Raw genomic sequence first — 20360 nt, 5'->3', positions numbered from 1 at the left:
ACTGGATCAAAATAGAGAATAGAACAAGTGGGAGGTGGGATAGGAGGGAGGGAAATACAGTCAGTCTTTTACAATATATCTACTATGTTACTATTTTCCATTAGCCACACATGTACAACCTATACTGAACTGCTTATCTTCCCAGCAACGGTGGGTGACAAGGGAGGAATGGAATGAATCTGGAATTCAAAGTTTCAAAATCAAATGTTTAAAAAATATATATATATATACATATATATATATACACACTATTATTAATACCATCTTATATGTAATTGGGAAATAAGATATACAGGCACTGGGGCACAGAGGTCCACTGGAAAAGTCGAAAGGGGTATGGGAGAAAATATGGGAGAGAGCAGATTGGAGGAGGGGATATCCTGTGGGACTGCTATTTTGGGGTGGTGGGTAGGGGAAAAACGGGGAGAAAATTTGTAACTCAAAATCTGGTGGAAATGAATGATGTAAATCAGAAGTTAATAAAACATTTGAAAAATGAAAAAAAAAAAAAAAAGAAAGGTACTCCATCTCCAATTCCAGGTATTTTCAAAGGTTATTCCCCCACCTCTAGTTCTCTCCTTATATCAGATTCCTGGCTTCTTGAACTTTTATATCTGCTAAAGTCCCAGATAAAAATCCTACTTTCTACAAGTCACTCTTTACCCCTCTTAATGCTAATGTTTTCCCTCTGTTGATATTCTCTAGTTTATCCTCTATACAGGTTTTCAGCATGCAGTTGTTTGTCATGTTGTCTCCCTCACTACACTATGAGATCCTTGAGAGCAGGGATTGTCTTCTGCCTTTCCCCCCAGAGCAGACTAACTACAACAGCACAGATTGGACTAGATGAGTCTGGTCCCCAGGCAGTCCTACCCAGATATTAGACTAGATTGAGACCTTGTTCTGGATAATTTCTTAAATTATCATATCCATAAGAGATAAAAGAACTTGAATCATTTTAATCTGGGAACTCTCATTAAACAGTATTACAAAATTAGAAGATTTCCATTGTGTGGAACTGTGTGTGTGTGTGTGTGTGTGTGTGTGTGTGTGTATACACACACATATATACAAATAAATTTTTTGTAAATGATACTCCTTATGAAGTATTTAGAATCTATGTAGGGTCTTTTCCTCTTTTCAGTGATTACGTGAAACTGTATGCACTGAAATAATTAAGAGGGCATCAATATAATGACTAAAATTAATAAAAATAAATTGACAGATTAACCTTTGGGTAATTATCTTCCCTTGGAGATACTTGGAGTTCTTAACAGTTTTTGTATTATGTAAGAGCTTTGGCACCCATGCTCAAAGAAAGCAACTACCTTTCTCCCCGAACAACAAAAAACAAAACACCTCCAGAGAAAGAGCTGATGGAATCTGAATGCAGATTGAAGCATAGTATTTTTTATTTTTTTATTTTTTGGGGGAGGGGGTCCTATGTACGAAAATGTGTTTTGCATGACTGCACATGTATAAGAAATACCAAACTGCTTATCATCCCAGGGAAGGGAAGGGAGGGAGAGAAGTTGGAACTCAAAATTTTTATTATTTTTCTAAATTTAATATTTTCCCCCAATTACACATACAATTTTTTAACACTTATTTTTAAAATTTTTTGAGTTCCTAATTCTCTCCCTTCCTCCCCTCACTGAGAAGGCAAGCAACTTGCGATGCAGTACCCATGCAGTCAGGTAAAACATATCTCCTTGTTAGTCATGTTGTGAAAGAAATACACAAAAAGAAAAACAAAGTAAAGAAAAAGTATGCTTTGATCTGTATTAAGACTCCATCAGTTCTTTACCTTGAGATGGATAATATTTTTCATAAGCCCTTCAGAATTGTCTTGGATCACTGTATTGCTGAGAATACCTAAGTCATTCATCACAGTTGATTATCATAAAATATTGTTATTATGGTATATAGTGTTCTCCTGGTTCTGTTCATTTCACTTTGTACCAGTTCATGTAAGTCTTTCCAGGTCTTTATTTATTCATTTATCTATTTATTTATTTATTTATTAATAAGCAATTGGTGTTAAGTAACTTGCTCAAGGTTACATGGCCAGTTATTTATGGGTTTGGTGCTAAGTATCTGAGCCCAGATTTGATCCCCAGGTCATCCCGACACTGGGGCCGGTGCTCTTACTTGCTGAGCCACCTGGCTGCCCCTTTTTCCAGGTTTTTTTGAAAGCATCCTGCTTGTCAATTTTTATAGCTGAATAGTATTCCATCACAATCATATACAACTTGTTCAACCATTCCCCAATTGATAGGCAATTCCAATTCTTTGCCACCACCAAGAGTTGCTATAACCATTTTTGTACATATAGTTCCTTTTCCTTTCTCTTTTGGTCTCTCTGGTACACAGAGTATTGCTTGGTCAAAGGGTATACACTGTTTTATAGTTCTTTGGGCACAATTCCAAATTGCTCTACAGAATGGTTGACCCAGTATACCACCTTCAATGGTGCCATCAGTGCGTCAAGTTTCCCACATCACCTCCAATATTTGTCATTTTCCTTTTCCGTCATATTAGTCAATCTGATAGGTGTGTGGTGGTAGCTTAGAATTGTTTTAACTTACAATTTTCTAATCAATAGTGATTTCAATCATTTTTTCATATGACTATAGATAGCTTTGAAAACTGAAAACTGCCTGTCCACAGCCTTTGGCCATTTATCAAATGAGGAATGGTTCTCATTTCTGTAAATTTTACTCAGTTCTCTCTATTTTTGAGAAATGAGGTCTTTATCAGAATATTGCTGTAAATTTTTTCTATATTTACTATTATATATATTACATATATATTATTATATATATATAATTACGATATATTTTTCTCCACCCTATTTTCCTCTTGTTTATCCTACTTTTACCCTGTCCATTCTCAAAAGAAATTCAAAAATTTTGAAGAACAGATGCTAAAAATTGTTTATACATGTAATTAGGAGGAAAAAATGAAAAATTATTTTTAAAAAATGAATTTATTTACATTCTCCTGGGATAGGGGTAATCTAGGGCAAGGTAAAGCACGTGAAGAAGAATAAGGCATATTTCGGGCCTAGATAATGAAGGGCTTTAATTGCTAAAGAGTGGAACATATATTTTATGCTTTAAGCAACAAGAGAGCCACTAGAACTTTCTGAGCAGGGCAGTGACACAGTAAGACGTGGGTTTTAGGAACATGACTTTGGCAGCTGTGTGGAGGACACCCTGGAGGGGGAGACTAGAGGGAGAAAGATCAATTAGAAATGAATGTAACACTCCACATGAGAAATAATGAAGGCCAGAACTAAGATTGTAGCCTATGAGTTGAGAAGAAGGAATAGATGCAAAAGATGTGGAGGTAAAATCTGAAAAATTTAGCAGTTGTTTGGGCATGAGGGATGAAGTGGATTGAAGAGTCAAGGATGATCCCTTAGTTTCTGAACCTTGGAAGGATGATGACAGAAACAGTGAACTTAGGAAGAGAGGTATGTTTAGGGAGAAAGGTATTACATTCTGTTTTGGATGTCTGAATCTGAGATACTTATGGGACACAAAGAAATATGTAGAAGACATATAGTTTAAGGGTCAATTACCCAGTAATAACAAATGACAAAGGAGGTTACATGGTACTGTAAAAAACAAACAAATAAACAAATAATAAGCTCATGAGAAAAAGTAGTGGTAGATGAATGAAACTTGGAGTCATCTATAGAAATTATAATTGAATCCATAGGAACTGATGAGATCACTTTTCACAGTGAGAAGGGGAAAGGCTCCAGGAGGAACTTTTGTGGTGGGGACACCAACAACTAGGGAATAGGTTAGGGATGATGATCCAACAGAGAAAACTGAGGAAGAAGTGCCTATTATGTGTTATTGTGCTATGCAATGGTGAACACATGAAGCTATAACTCTTTTCTCCATAGTTTCCATTTATTTTCACTCCTTCCTTGACAAAAATTATAAAAGCAGTTTAATTTTTTTGGTTGTTTCTTTAAGTGACTGTTCAAAATATTCTAAAAGGATTTTGTAGCTTGAAACCAATTGGAGAAGCAGTATGGCATAGTGGATAGAGAACCAGTTGCAGAACTATGAAGCTATGGGTTCATGTCGTACATCTGACACATATTGGCTCTAATCCTGGACAAATCTTTTAAACTTCTCAAGTGCTCTTGGCAATTCTCTAAGACTGTAAGGGGAAGAGAAGTTAATGACCTACCTTGGTAGAGAGTTTCCACATCCAAGAATTTCCTATACCAATGAAATTCAAGTTCTGTCCCTATTTCTTAAAATTCAATTATTGAAATAAATTTTAAAGGAATCTCTTTCTATGAAGTTTGTATATATTAAGGGTAATGTCAGGCAGGTTCTATTATGAGACCCAAAAACAACTTTTGAAATATAGTTAATTTTTAAATTTTCACTTCTCAATAAAGCACTGTATAGGCATTTGAGAAATACTAAAAATTGTATTATACGATTCACATCTTGAAGTTATCTCATCTTAAATAAAGTCCAAGTGGTATTTGAAGCTTGAACTTGACAACTGCTTCCATTAAAAAAAAATTGACCTATGATTTTATCAAAAGGAATTCCTGAAGAAACATCACCATTGCCCTTTGGCATTTGCTCTGTAATTTAGAGGCTCAAAGAGTCGCTCAGGGACCTAAGAGGGTCATAGAGTCTGTATGCATTAGAGATGACACCTGAACTCCAGTTTTCATGAATCTATTCCCTAACATCAGACTTCCTCTTCAAATTATACATTGCTGTTATCGTATAAATTTTTCTGATTCTGCTTACTTCATTCTCTATCTATATTCATATGTCTTCCCATGTTTTTCTGAACCATCTCCTACATAATTTCTCAGAAAATTATAGCATTTTATTATATTCATATGTCTTAGTTAATTTAGCCATTTCTCTGATAGGTAGCACTTAATTTTCAGCTCTGCCACCATAAAAAAGAACAACTATAAATATTTTTGTCCGTATGGGTACCATCTCTCTTTGGGAGTACAGATTTCATAGTAATTATTGGGTTATACAGTTCTGCACAGTTTAGTAACTTCTGGAGAAAAGTTCCACAATGCTTTCCAGAATGGCTGGGCCAGTTTACACCTCCACCAATAGTAACACTTGTAATTATAAAGGACACTGCAATGTGCTGCAAAATTTTTTTTAATGGCTAAAGGTTAATTATCTATGACCAATTTTCTATTTAACAGTGCCATAGTTTTGTAAGAACACGAGGCAAATATTGAAATATTTTCCAACCAGTTATTTACATATGACAAATAAAGACAAGCAAAGTAAGGCATCAATCAAGCATATTACATATGAATAAAAGGTTAAAAAAAATGGGTACTTTGGTACCCATCAAATTTATACAATTACCTGGGAGACTAATTGCAAAAAAAAAAAAATTTGAAAAGAGTAAGGCTTGTAGTTTATGTTTTGTCTGTTCTTTCCCCATCTTCCCTTTTACCTTTTGGAGTTTTTGCAGTAAATTCAGGATCAAAATAAAATGTATCTTCAGGTCTACCAGTTGCAGGCTTAAAGGGTGGAAGAATTTCTCTTCTATACAATTTCTAGAACAGAAGAATTGAGAATTATACTCATATAGGTAGTTAACTACAAAAAATATTTAGAATCACAGGATATTAAGAGATAAAAAGTATGGAGCTCAGTCTCAATTATATAAGAGGTAAGGCAAAGGAAGGCCAGTGAGAGTAAAAAATAGTTTAATAATAAATGACAAAGGAAGTTACATGGTACTGTAAAAAACAAACAAATAAGCAAACACTGGATTTGGAGTCAGGAGAGCTGAATTTTGATCCTAACTCTGGTACTTATTATCTTTGCAACCTTGAATCATTGCACTTCTCACTGCCACTTCTATAAAACAAGTGGGTTGAATTAAATGATTTATAAAGTCCCTTCTCAGGGGGACTTAAATACTATGAAAAATTATTCTATGAGGGCGGTGAAGCAAGGAAGTCAAAGTTAAAACAGGAAGAGTAGTCTGAACCAAGGGTGGAGAACAGATGGATAGGCATGGAGTAGAGTTAGAGAGCTGAGATAGACTAAAAATACTCAAGCGATTCAGCCAGTATTTTTGCAAGGCCTTTTACTTTGAGTATTGCATACTCAATAAAAAAGCACTTATTAAGCCCCCATTACATGTCAGGCCCAAATCTCTAGGCAAGAGATACAAAGAAGAAAACAAAACTGTTCTTGCCCTCAAGAAATTTAGATTTTACTGGGGGTCAGGGTGAGAAATTATATGTCAGATAAAGGCACAGAATGGAGTATACAGTGAGGAGGCCAGTTTGGGTGGAACAGAGTACCTGAAGGGGAATAATGCATAATTAGTCCAGAAAAACAGGATGGATATTGAAAAGAGTTATAGAAGCTGAACAGAGATCCTTGTGGTAACAGAAAGTTATGGAAGTTTCTTAAGAAGGTTATTGACATGTTCAGACCTATATTTTAGAAATATGACTTTGGTAGCTCTGAGGATGATGAATGGAGAAGAAAGTGACTGCAGGATACAAGGAGACCAATTAGGAGACTATTGAATTAGTCCACACAAGAAATGATGAGGACTCCAAAAAAAGACATAATCAAAAGAAGGGGATGGGGTGGTATGTAAGAGATGTTGTAGTGGTAGAATAAAAAAGACAGTAACTGGATAGATATATTGTACATATTATGCTTAAGTTGTACTTATTCTAGTAGCACGTAGGCTCCCTAAGACACATTACTTTATTTTTGTTTTTGTTTCCCCAAGGCCAAGCACAGTGAATGTCACTCAGCATGTGCCTAACAAGTGCTTGGTGACTGGCTGATATGGTGAAGTGGCTGAGTATGAAGAGCAGGAGATGTGATCCCTGGGGAGCGAACTTGAGTGAATGAAAGGATGATGGTGCCCTTGACATAGATAAGGAAGTTAGGAGAAAGGCTGGGTCTGTTTAGGAGACATGTGGAGATGTAGGACTATAGCTCAGGAGACAATCAGAATAGATATATAGATTTGGGAGTCATCTAATTAAGTATGTCTGAAATCATGGATGCTGATAAAATCATCAATAAAGAGAGTATAGGGGGCAGCTAGGTGGTGCAGTGAATAGAGCACTGTCCCTGGAGTCAGGAGGACCTGTGTTCAAATCCGACCTCAGACACTTAACACTTACTAGCCGTGTGACCTTGGGCAAGTCACTTAACTCCAATTGCCCTACACTCCCCCCTCCAAAAAAAAGAAAAAAAATAAAGAGAGTATAGGGAGATAAGAAGGCCTAAGAAATACCCTTAAGATATGCTGACAAATATGGGGAAGTACATGGATAACAGTACTGGCATTCTAATTGATGTGGAATAAATGTTCTTCACTGAGCCTTGTGTAGAGCTCAGAAACAATCTATTTCAAACTCCCCATTTTAAAGATGTGGAAACCAAAACTTGGGGAGTAAAGTGCCTTGCCTGAGGTCAGAGTAAGTTATAGCAGACAATCAAACCTACATCTCCTGACTCTTATGTCAATGTTCTATCCACTTACAATTACAATGCACTGCATTTTCATATTAAGCAAAGTTTTATTACATACTTACATTCCAGTCTATTGTGGAGAAAAACGAATGCCTTTTAATTTCTTCAACTCCATCTGGCCCCGCTCCTATCAAAAGTCATTGAGATTAGATGCTCACTTCTCATCAACCAAGTAAAATTTATTTATTATTATTTACTTAATCAAATGGCTGGCTTAAAATCAACAAAAAGAGCTTTGAGAAGTAAAAAAAAAAAATTACCTAATCTGTTTGCAGGATTTCGTTTGAAAAGCATACGCAAAAGACTCTGTGCTTCAGGGCTTAAAAACTGTGGCATTCCAAGTTTGGCTCTAAAGATTAAACAATAATATAAAATTTTTAAATAATCAACCATTATATCACTTTTTCCCAGAGAGTCTTCAAAAGTTACAAGTTAGGGAAATTTATGGCCCTAAACATTTATTTGGATTTATGAAAAGATTTTTAAAAATTGTATAATACATTTCATGTCAATATCTAGAAAATGGATACAATTAAATACAATTCTTTCATTTACTTAAAATATTCATTGTAAGGCACATGTTTTTAAATTGTGATTTTGCAAAAACAGGAAAAAGTTACATATACACTTCTATTTTCAAGAAGGAAAAAAGGTAGGATGCAAGAGTTCCTAAGTAAATCAATGCAGAATTTGTACTGTAGGGTTTAGGTATGTACTTTATGTGTCTTGCTTGAGGAAATATAAATTTTTTTTTTTGCCTTTTGGAGGGCATTTGGGGTTAAGTAACTTGCCCAAGGTTACATGGCTAGTTTTTTTGTGTAGGTGTTAAGTGTCTGAGGCGGGAACCAAACTCGGGTCCTCCTGACTCTGGGCTGGCACTTTACTCACTGCGCTACCTAGCTACCCTGCTTGAGGAAATATAATGCTGATTTCTGATTGGGAAGTGTTTGAATCTGAGAATAAAATGGTGAAAAGGTTTTTAAAAAATGGGTCCACAACCCAAATTTGTTTTTGGATAAGATCTATGAATTGGTATAAATAGCTTGTAAGGGAATTCCACTACCGCTGCAGAACAACAACTGTACTTCATCTCAAAGAGTTACCTGGGTTGAGATGCTAAGTGATCTGACCAGGGTTAGACAGAGATGGGACTTGAATACAGTTTTTCTTGACTCCAGATCAGCTTTGTATATATACTATATACCATGCTGCCTCTTAACAAGCCTATAGAATAAGACAGGGCTATTTTAGCTGTCATTAACAGCACTATAAAGCTATGGGCCTTTTTCTTACTTAAAAAAAAAGCAAAAAACAAAACCAAAAAACCAGGGAATGTAATATTCATTTCTCTGCTATTTTTTTATACAATTAGAATTTTCCTCAATATTTCAAAATTTCCAGCCTGTGTTATTTATTAAAGTAAAAATACTTCAATAAAGTCCTATTATGCGACATTCAATTTGACTCTGGACACTGGAAAGTCTTGCCAGGGGAACACAAATATTTGTAGATCCTATAAAGCAGATGAGGAGCTTGCATTGTACAGGACCTTGGATTGACTATGTCTGTTTTATGATACCACTGTAGCTCAAACAAGAGCTGTAACTCAGAAAGTTGGCTACAATGTGATTAATTTTTGGGCCACAGCAACTTCTGAAGATTAACAAATTGTAAAGGAATTACAATTGGCATTAAAGGAGGAAGTGCCAACAGCAATGAAATCATGGATCTTTGAAGTACAAAATATATATTTTAAGTTTATAAATGTAGCCTAAATAAGAATACTTACTTGAGAATCATAGTCATAGTTTCTTTTCGGTCTTTTCCTTGAAATGGTAGAGTACCAGTAAGCATCTCAAACTGCAAAAATAAAATATTTAGTTGAATCAACTAATTGGAATAATTCCAAACAGGAATCTAATAATGCCACTACATAAAGAACCAGGAAATTAATAATATAATTATATCCATTACTAGTATATATTTGCTAGTTATCTTAAAGAAATATTCGAACCACAATTTATTAGTTGAAAGTTTTCAAATTTTAAAAGTTCATATATTTTTGAAGCATTTGGCAGAAAGATTCATATATCATAATTCATATATTCAATGACTGAAGAATGGCTTATGATATGGCCAATGGGTGAATTTGCTTTGCTTTACTATACATATTCATAACAAGTGTTCAGTTTTCCCTCTTTTTCAAAAGGGAGGTTGGGAGAGAATTAGGGGGAAAGAATACAGAATTAAAAAAAAACAAACCAAAAAGCTATAGAAATATGACTTATCGTAAAGTTTTAAAAAGAAACTACACATGTTATGTATAACCATTTCTGTTGTTTAAATTCAAGTTCATAATAAATTAACTTTAAAAAAAAGTACTTTGTAACCTTATGGAAAACCACATGGAAAACGAATGTCTTGTGGTAGAGAATATTACTACAAGGAAATAGAATTAAGCTATTAAAAAAATGAAAAGAACTAAGAAAAACCTAATATGAAGGTAAGTACCATGAAAAATTAGGAAAACATAAACATTATGACTGTATAGACAATATATAGTGAATGAATCAGAGCTGTAAAACAAAATACTATGTTAGATATAAAGGACAAAGGCATAACTGAACAGGGGTGATTCAGGAAAGCTTTGTGAAGACAAGGGCATTTGGGTACAACGGGTAAGACTGAGAAAGACAACACTCCAAGCATAGGAGGCAGCAACGTGAACAAAGGGGTAAGAGGTATGAGAAGGCAGAGGTGGGGAGAGGAAAGTAGACTGGTTTGGCTGGAACGCAGTGTATGGGATGGGAATACTATAAGGTGAGACTGGAAAGGTAGCGCCAGATTATGAAGAACCTTGAATGTCAGGCAAAACAGTATGAACTTTATTCAGAAAGCAACAGAAAATCCTTCTAGACTTTTAAGTGGAAAAATGACATTACCAAATCTATGCATAAGAAAGATGATTCTGGCAGCAAAAAGAATATAGGATCACAGGCTAAATTCTACTTCTGCAGATAAGCAAACTGAGAGTGGATTGAGTGAATAAGAGAGTCAATTAGCAGGAGTATCTGTCTACTAAAATGATCTAGGTACCTAGTAATAAGAACATTTGCAAAGGTCCTGGCAACGAGTAACAGAGAAGGGGGATGGATGGGATCAACCTTGTTGAGATATAATCAACAGGATGTGTTGGTTGGTAATTGATGGTAGAGGGAAAGGAAAGGGTTGAAGCATATATAACCCAAAGTAACAAACCTGGGAGTTTAAGTAAATGGTGATACTGAAGAAATTGCAAAGTCAAGAGAAAACTTGGTTTGGGGCATGTTGGGTTTGAGATGTTAGATAATTGGTAGAGATGTTCTATAGGTAGCTGGAAGTGGGAATCTGAAGCTCAGAAGAGAGTTCATTTGTGAGACATTAACTCCCAAAGCAATTGTAACCATGGAAATGAATGTCAAAGAATAGAACAGGGCCAAAAACAGACATCTAAGGAACACACATTAAAAGACTGTAAAGAGAATGAGACAGGGAAGGAGTTATAAAGAACTAGAAAACTAGAGTTTTCATGGAATTCAGCAGGGAGGGAATATTCAGTAGAGAACAGAAGTCAGTAGTGTCGAAAGATGCAGAGATATTAAGAAGACACATCCCAGTGGAATCTGAGGATTAATGTCTTTCTTGTTTTACATACATGCACACACTACTTTTTCTTTTCTTTTTTTTTTTTTTTTAAAGCAATCAGGGTTAAGTAACTTGCTCAAGGTTACACAGCCAGTTATTTCTGGGTGTGGTGCTAAGTATCTGAGCCCAGATTTGATCCCCAGGTCATCCCAACACTGGAGCCTGTGCTCTTACTCGCTGAGCCACCTGGCTGCCCCTAAGCAATTGGGGTTAAGTAACTTCCTCAAGGTTATACAGACAGGTGTTTCTGGGTGGGTAATAAGTGTCTGAGCCCGGATTCGATCCACATGTCATCCCGACACTAGAGCCGGTGCTCCTACTTGCTGTGCTACCTGGCTGCCCCCACACTACTTTTTCAAAGAAATATCTTACTATGAAAAGGCTCCCTTTGACTCTCCTCAAAAGGAAACAATAAATCTTTTCATCGGTGTCCTCATAAAAGAATGTAAAAGAGGAAAAAGTTACTAATTCATTGGACAGTTCCCATTTCCTGACAGCCTGAGTAGAAGATTTGGGATCATACACATTTCTCTCCTTATTATATGCTCCTGAGAGAGAGTTCTATCTGTGTAAAAGTATTGTTGAAAATATTCACACAGTGTAACACAATGGATTGTTCTTTGTTATTGTTTATAGCTATTATTTATAGAGCCTGTTTTTACTTATCACTGTCTCTTACCTTAGGTTAAAATAAGGAAGACTTTTATGGAAGGACTAACTTGTCTCAACCTAATATAAAAATAAATTTACTATTAAATCTACGAATAGAAGAAATCAAAATATAAAATAATTGGCTTTTAACAAAGTTTTATTCTCTTCCCTAGCAGCTTATGACAATCAAATTCTTTTGGTATATTTGCTCTTATTTAACATACAAACCCTTACCATCAAAACTCCAAAAGACCACCAATCTGCACTCTGTGTATGACCTCGTCGATTAACTACCTCTGGAGCCATATATTCTACAGTTCCACAAAAAGAATATGCTTTCTTCTCATGATCAATAGATTCTTTACTTAGGCCAAAATCTGTTTATTAAAAAAAAAACAACAACATTATTTCCCTCAAGAACTTATCATTTAAAACAATCTCCAATTTATATTACTTTCTACTTAGATCTATAATTATTTTCTATTTCAGTAATTTTCTTTAAAAAGGCAGTGTGAATTATAATGGATAGGAAGTAATATTTTAATAAAATTAGGATTATATTTACCTGTTAGCTTTATGTGACCTTCTTCATCAAGTAGTATGCTGGAAGAGAACACATAAATCCAAAAATCTCTTAATATCTTGTTTGTAGAACACATGAACATTTGTTACATATTAGCTAAAACTAAAAAACACTTTGGACTTCGAATTAGAAGACCTCAAGTGGAATTTTGGCTCTACCATTTACTGGACAGGGGAAGTCAATTAACTTCTTTACCTGTAAGGTGGGGAAGTTTCTTGCACTATAGTCATCACAGTATTATGTTGTGGAAAGCCAAGATCCTACACAAAAGCATGCTATTATTATTCTAATATAATTTTTGATAAAACAATACCAAAAGCCAAAGGTAAAATTATAGTATTATATGACTGACCCAGAATCACTTAAAATAGGTATCACTAATACAAATGCAGCTCTGGAATGCTGTTAGCTACATAGTCATCTACTAGTCATTTACAACTAGACACCAAAACTTTAGTTCAAACAATAAAACTTCTTTAATCATGTGTTACTGCATCTTCTATGACATTGGTTGCCAAATTAGTATCACTAAGACTCCCCAGAAGGGTCCTAAAGAAGCCTCAGAAAGAGACACTGTAATCTCCCAGTTAAATCCACAGAGGGGCAGAAAAGGGGAAACTTTAAATGTGAAGAGGACATAGTGCCTTTCCCTAGCAAGTACAATCCATGGCAACAGTGGGGATAGCATTGCCTAAGTCACAACCTCTCAAATCCCTTTACAACTAAAATATGTTTAACCCCCAACTCAGTGGCTCTTAGTGTTAACAATCTATGTCTTTTGAACAAAATTTACAATTATATGTAATTTGGAAGAAGTATTTCTGTCCTATTTAATAGCTATTTTTTTTGTGTGAGAAAAAATATCCAACAATTGACTGTGTGGTAATAGCTTATATATAAAATAATATAAGCATATTCACTGACTAGTCACAATAGACTAGTCTACCTTCTAGGCCTAAAAAAAAAAAAGTATGGTACTTTGTAAATTTTGGCAGAAAAACTCCAAAATTTGGCATTTACTTTTCAGGCATATAATAGTACTAAACAATGGAAGGAAAACTACATTTAGAGTCAGAAAACTCTCTGACCTGAAGTATAAATTTCTTGAGCCTGTCTACTTGGAGCAAGAATACTTCTGCCTTAATATATTCTACTGCATTCTCATCACAGGATTGTTATTTAAGTTATATCACTAATTAGAACTAATAAATACAAACTTAAGTAATAACAAACTTTCAAGACTGTAAGCAGCAATAAAAGTGATTCTAATACAGCACATAAGGTAGAACTAGTGTCATTAACCTGCTGTTAAACAGAGACCTAGATGAGAATGCTAACTTTGGTATTGCTTTGTAAAAGTTAGTATATCCAGCTTGTTCTCTGTTTAACAGCTGCCTAATAACACAGTGGTTTCTTTTATTTACTATGTTTTACATTTACAATGTACAAATGTACAACATTTACAATTCATTTATTTTTAATTTACAACATTCAGTTCCACAATCCCTTGAGTTCCTAATTTTCTCCTCCTCCTCTCCCCAGCCCCCCCTCTCCCCCACCATGGTGGCATGCAATCAAATATAGGATCTACAAATACCTTTACATTAAACATTAGTCAGGTTGTAAAGAAGGATTATAAGCAATGAGTGAACAATGAGAAAGAGGAAACAAAACAAAACAAGCAAGAGAGCAAGTAGTTTGCTTCAGTCTGCATTCAGACTCTGTAGTTCTTTTTCTGGATGTGGATATCTCCTTCTATCATGAGTCTTTTGACGTTATCTTATAACCTTGCATTGCTAAGAGGAGCCCAGTCCATCAAAATTAGTCATCACACATATGTTGTATCTGTAGTTGTGTACACATTTCTCCTGGTTCTGTTCTTCTTACTCGGTATCAGTTTATTTAAGTCTTGAAGTCCGTCTGTTCCTCATTTCTTAATAGCACAATGGTATTCCATTACATTCATACACCACAACTTGTTTAGTCATCCCCCAAATGATGGGCATCCCCTTGATTTCCAATTCTTTGCCACCACAAAAAGATCTGCTATAAATATTTTTGATCACATGAGTCCTTTTCCCACTCGAATGATCTCTTTGGGATACAATCCTAGACATGGTATTGCTGGGTCAAAGGGTATGCGCTTATTTATAGGCCATTGGTTTAGTTCCAGATTGCTCTACAGAATGGTTGAATCAGTTCACACCACCAACAATGCATTAGCGTTCCAATTTTTCCACATCCTCTCCAGGATTTTATTTTTATCATTTTCCTGTTTTTTCATCTCAGCCAATCTGACCAGTGAGATGTCGCATCTCAGGGTTGTTTTGATTTACATTTCTCTAATCAATAGTGATTTAGAGCAATTTTTTATATGCTTATAGATAGAGATCTTTATTTTTTTCATTTTTCAAATGCTTTATTAACTTCTGATTTACATCATTCATTTCTGCCAATTTTGAGTTAAAAATTTTCTCCCCGTTTTTCCCCTACTCACCGCCCCCAAAATATCAGTCCCACAGGATATCCACTCCTCCAATCTGTTCTCTCCCATATTTTTCTCCCCTACCCCTTTCGACTTTTCCAGTAGCGCATGGTAGATCTCTATGCCCCAGTGCCAGTATATCTTATTTCCCAATTACAAGTAAAATAGTACTAATAATAGTATATATATGTATATATTTAAACATCTGATTTTAAAACCGAATTCCAGATTCATTCCCTTCCTCCCTTGTCACCCAACCTTACTGGGAAGATAAGCAGTTGAGTATAGGTTATACATGTGTGGCTAATGCAAAAGAATAACATAGTAGATATATTGTAAAAGACTGACTATATTTCCCTCCCTCCTATCCCACGTCCCACTTGTTCTATTATCTACTTTGATCCTGTCCCTCTTTTTTTTAAGCAATTGGGGTTAAGTAACTTGCTCAAGATTACACAGCCAGTTATTTCTGGGTGTGGTGCTAAGTATCTGAGCCTGGATTCGACCTCCAGGTCAATCTGACACTGGAGCCGGTGCTCTTACTTGCTGAGCCACCTGGCTGCCCCTGAGCAATTGGGGTTAAGTAACTTGCTCAAGGTTACATGGCCAGGTGTTTCTGGGTGGGTGCTAAGTGTCTGAGCCCAGATTCGATCCCCAGGTCGTCCTGACACTGGAGCTGGTGCTCCTACTTGCTGTGCTACCTGGCCGCCCTGTATCCCCTTGTTTTAAATATGTTTCTTGTAGATAGCATATTGTAGGATTATGGTTTTTTAAATTGTTCCTTTTTAGAGTTATTATATTTGTATGTTTATACAAATCAATGGAAGTTAAAACAAAATTTATCAATAAGTCATGTTGGGAAAAATAATCTAGAGTGATAATGAAAGCCATTTTCATCAACTAGACTGTCAACATCCCAAAAATGTCAACATGTCTATTAAGTGCCAGACTGTTACTGTGAAGTGCCCCTGGGAAGGATTTCAACCACAGCAATGCTCAGTTCTATCTCTTTGGAAAGAAAAGGAAAAAAAAAGTCAGCAAATTGTGAGCAAAAGAAAAGGAACTTGTTAACAATTCACATAATTTGTAGTGATGTGTAAATCATGGTCCCAAGTGTTAAATAGCTCTGGAGGATGTGTAACACCTGGTGCTTGCTTGCTTATATATTTCAATTAGCTTACCCCAAAGGTAAGCTAATTCTTTAAAGAAATGATATTGAACGTGTACCTAAGTCAGCTATCCTCATTTAATAGGTCACAACAGTAAAAAAAGAACATCACAAAATTTTTGGGTGGTAATTGTTCTTTTGAGAAAGGTATAGTTCAATAGAAGCTGATAACTAAGGTAAAAAAGTTGTATAAATGTTGAAGGAATCCTGAGGACTAAGCATTTACTCATGTTATAATAAAACACATTTGTGATTCCAGGACTTAAAACCCTTTAAAAATTCTGTTGCCAACCTGAGAGATTATAACATTTTAAGATGTGAAGAAAAAAAATATGACATGTACATGAATGTGCTATCACAATAATTAGTCAACCAATAGCGTTTATTAAGTGCTTACTATGTGCTAGGCACTGTGGTAGGTACTGGGGATTCAAAGATAAAAGTGAAACGACCTTACTCTTGATGAGTGTACCATCTGAAGGAAAAAAAATGTGTACATATTATAGGCACGTGCAAAACGGATACAAGACAATTTTTAGGGGGAAGGTATTACAAGGTAGGTAGGATCCAGAAAAGATTCATGTATAAAGTTGTAGTTAACCTAAGCCATGAAGGAAGGAAGGTATTCTACAGGGTGAGGATGAAGAGGGAGTAAATTCTAGATATGAGGGACAGAAAACCAGTGTGACAAGATGGGATGCTATGTACATGGAACAATAATAAATAAAATCATTTTGGTAGGACCACAGTATTTCTGAAGGGGAATTATGTGAAATAAATCTGGACAACAATAAATTACTATATGAATCTAATGGTCTCTAAATTATTTAAAATAATTTTACCTGTGATCTACCATTGCTGGCCTAAATGATGGTAGTGAATCAAAAAAGGATTATTTTATTTGCACTACTATTAGGTATTAACTTATAGTTAGCAATATTTGTTAAAAGGAAATTCTAAAAAAAAAAAAAAAAGAAATTCCAACATAACAACTGGATGTTCTTTCCAAGTGTGAGAAACACCTGTTTGGCACAATGAAAATGCTCTGATTTAACACTTATTTTAGAAAAACATTCAATTTAATATACATTCTTTTAAGTTCAGACTATTATTTTCAAACTGTTTTAAGTCAGCTATGTGTCAAAGGTAAAATCTGAACCCAGGTTATTCTGATTTCAAGACCCTCTGCCTACCAAATTAATGAATATTAGCTGAATATATATTAGGTGTCTACACATACAAGGATATATGTATACACATAATATATATCTATATATACATTATATATGCACATATAAAGATAACACACCCACACCCACACACATTCCCTTCTCTCTGTTCATACAGCCACTACTATAGTTGAGGTATTTATCACCTTCTTCCTGGACTACTGCTACCTACTAACTGCTCCTAAGTCAAATGTTTTCCCACTCTAATCTATCCTCCAATCAGCTACCAAGGTGATTTTTCTAAAGTGTAAAACTGATCTTATTAGCTGCACGTGTGCATCTGTTCACATGTGTGTATAAAGCTATACAGAATATAGGTGGTACAGGGGATACAGTACTGGGTTTAAGAGTCAGGAAGACTCATCTTCCTGAGTTCAAATCTGGCTTCACACACTTCCTAGCTGGGTGACTGTGGGCAAGCCACTTAACTCTGCCTCAGTTCCTCATTGGTAAAATGAATAGGAAATGGCCAACCACTAGAGTATCTTTGCCAAGAAAACCCCAAATGGGGGGGTCACAAAAACAATGGGATCCTTGAACCTTGTCAAATCTTCCCTTGAGCTCCATGACATGAGACCTGTGTTTATATAGTTCTATGAACACAGTGGTCTGCACATATGCTTCACAAAGATAGAAACACCATAAATATTCACTTCTTTTATTCAATAGTCTTCTCTTCCTGAATTTATTTTTCTTTTAATGTAATGTAGAAGAGTAAAATCTCTCTCCTATGATTTCATATGACCTTGTTTATTTTTACCAGAAGCCAAATTTTGTGCCACCACAATTAGATATTATGCAAATGATAAAAAACAAAGAACAACAAAACTACAAAGGTATTTTGGAAAATAGAAACAAGTGAAACTCACCTAGAAATAAAAGAGGATGAAAAATGGAAAATATATAAAACCCAATTACTTCTAAATGGATCAAACAGTATCTTCTAAAAAAGTATTATAGAAAATAAGCACTGAAAGGGAACTCAGAGATCAAACCTTCCATTTTTAAAGATGAGGAAATTGATTACCTAGACATGTTAAATGCCTTGGCCAAAGTAAACTATCTTATTAGGGACAGAATTCAGATTTTCTAACTGCCAATTCAGTAATCTTTCTACTACCAAATACTGCCTTCAAGAAAGATTTGTTCTAAGTTACATCTTGTCTTGTTAAAATTGAAAGAATTACTTTTTTTTTTATTTCTCAAGATGTAGTGAATAAAAAGTTCAGCAGGCGAGTGTCCCCTCCCACATTTCCAGTCACTTTATTTCCTTACTATCTACTGTTTCTCATGTACCACACTCCATCTTCCAAACTCTATGCATTTTCACCAGCTGTGCTTCATCCCTGGAAATCTGTCCAGGGACGAGAGAATCTATTTTGTCATCTCAACCTCCTAGTTCCCCAGGTTCCTTCAAGTCCCAGCTAAAAATTCTACTTTCCGCATGAAAATTTCCCTGGCCACCATTAATGCTAGTGCCTTCTGCCTGTGAGACTCTCCAGTTAATCCTGCACATATCTTCTGTACACATACATGGTTGTTTTCCTGTCATCTCCCCCATTAAAACTCTGAGCAACTTGAGAGTAGGGACTGTTTTTGCCTTTTTTGGTATCCCCACGGCTTAGTACAAACGCAGCACAATAAGATGCTCAGTAAGTGTTTGATGACTTCACTTGACTTTCAAACCAAAGCAGGATGGTGCAGCGGACAAGACATCAGATCTGGAGTAAGAGGACCTTCTTTCAAATCTGGCTTCTTGTTGCCTGTATGACCTTGGCCAAATCACTTTGGTAACATCCTTAGAGCTTTTTATCAGCATCCAGCATTACACTTCTTTGTTCATGAACTCTAGATATTCTTTGATCATAATCTTTTATAATTTCATCTTTCCCTTTGAATTCTGATGATTAACCTTACTTTTTATCCTCACTATGACCTATTACTTCCACACCTCAATTCTCTCCCAAGCTATTTCTCTTTGTACAAGCAATACTCTCTTCCCTTCCAGTTCCAGGTCAGCCAGTTCCACTTCACATCATCCTCCAACCTTCCTTCCCTTCTCCTCTCTACCACACCCCAGGTCATGCCTAACCAGACCCCACCCCTGGTTTACTGCCAGCATCTACCTCCTTAATTCCTATTCTCTACCTAGCCTTAATCACAAAATGGGTGTTACCTCAGTCAAAGTGAGACCTGGGAAAGACCTTAGCTTAAAAAGATCAAGGTGTCCTACTATATCTGGGGCCATCTCTTGTCTTTCTGATCTATATCTTGCCACTGGGTCCAGATGGCTCTGGAAGAGGCTGGTGACTTTGCACAGCCCTCCCTCACTTAAATTCAATTCATTTGCAAGTCATGACATCATCTTCCTCTTCAAGAAGAAAGTACAAACAACAAACAAAGTGAGGCTAAATGAAACTGGAGGAAATCACAGAATTGTTGACTGGGCTCACTACAAATATATATTATTGAATCTCAGCGGGGTCCTCCCTGTTGCAAAGCAAACAATTTAGTCTTCTTTATTTGATTTGCTGTCCCATTTCTCCACAGTGGTTTGGATTAGGTGATCTACAAGTTTGCTTCTAACTTTTTTTTTAATGCCTTTTGCGAAGGTACTGTTTGAGAAATTTAGAAATCATTGTGCTTACACATTTTCCATTTCTTCTCCTATGTGTAGCATGTCTAAGTGAGTTTTACTTGTTCTTATTTACTTTTCAAAACACTTTTTAAAAAACATTCCTAGTATCTATTTGAAAGCTTGTGTTATCTCACTTGGTAATCTTACTGGCACCCATAAGTTCAATGATTTCCAGATCTATAGATCCAGCTTCTCTCTTCTTAGCTATAGTTATAAATGTCCAAGTCCTATAGGTATCTCAAACACAGTATGTCCAAAAAATACTCATAATTTTTCTCCCTTAAACTCTCCCCATCTCTAACTTCGTATTACTATAGAGAGTATGATCATTCTATCCTCCCAGGTTTTCACACTCACAACTTTAGGGTCATCCTCAACTGA

The 20360-nt window shown here is 35.6% G+C and overlaps 1 protein-coding gene across 5 annotated transcripts in view; it reads right to left on the bottom strand.

Moving 5' to 3' along the window:
• The window catches only part of RPS6KA3 (ribosomal protein S6 kinase A3), a 116830-nt gene that overhangs the window by 38901 nt on the left and 57569 nt on the right, over window positions 1-20360 (bottom strand). For all 5 annotated transcript variants that reach the window (XM_069063430.1, XM_069063434.1, XM_069063433.1 and 2 more), the window contains 6 exons: window positions 12442-12479; window positions 12111-12253; window positions 9331-9401; window positions 7802-7890; window positions 7604-7668; window positions 5482-5584 (listed from right to left, as the gene is read on the bottom strand). In XM_069063430.1, the coding sequence (XP_068919531.1) occupies window positions 5482-5584; window positions 7604-7668; window positions 7802-7890; window positions 9331-9401; window positions 12111-12253; window positions 12442-12479 (509 nt within the window). The remainder of the gene's footprint in view (window positions 1-5481; window positions 5585-7603; window positions 7669-7801; window positions 7891-9330; window positions 9402-12110; window positions 12254-12441; window positions 12480-20360) is intronic.

This window comes from Petaurus breviceps, unplaced genomic scaffold, assembly GCF_028583685.1.
Source record: "Petaurus breviceps papuanus isolate PSGF00001 unplaced genomic scaffold, PetGlider_PUasm1.0 90574, whole genome shotgun sequence".
Classification (NCBI taxonomy): Eukaryota; Metazoa; Chordata; class Mammalia; order Diprotodontia; family Petauridae; genus Petaurus; species Petaurus breviceps.
The sequence above is the reverse complement of the archived record's forward strand: the minus strand, read 5'-3'. Positions and strand labels throughout refer to the sequence as shown.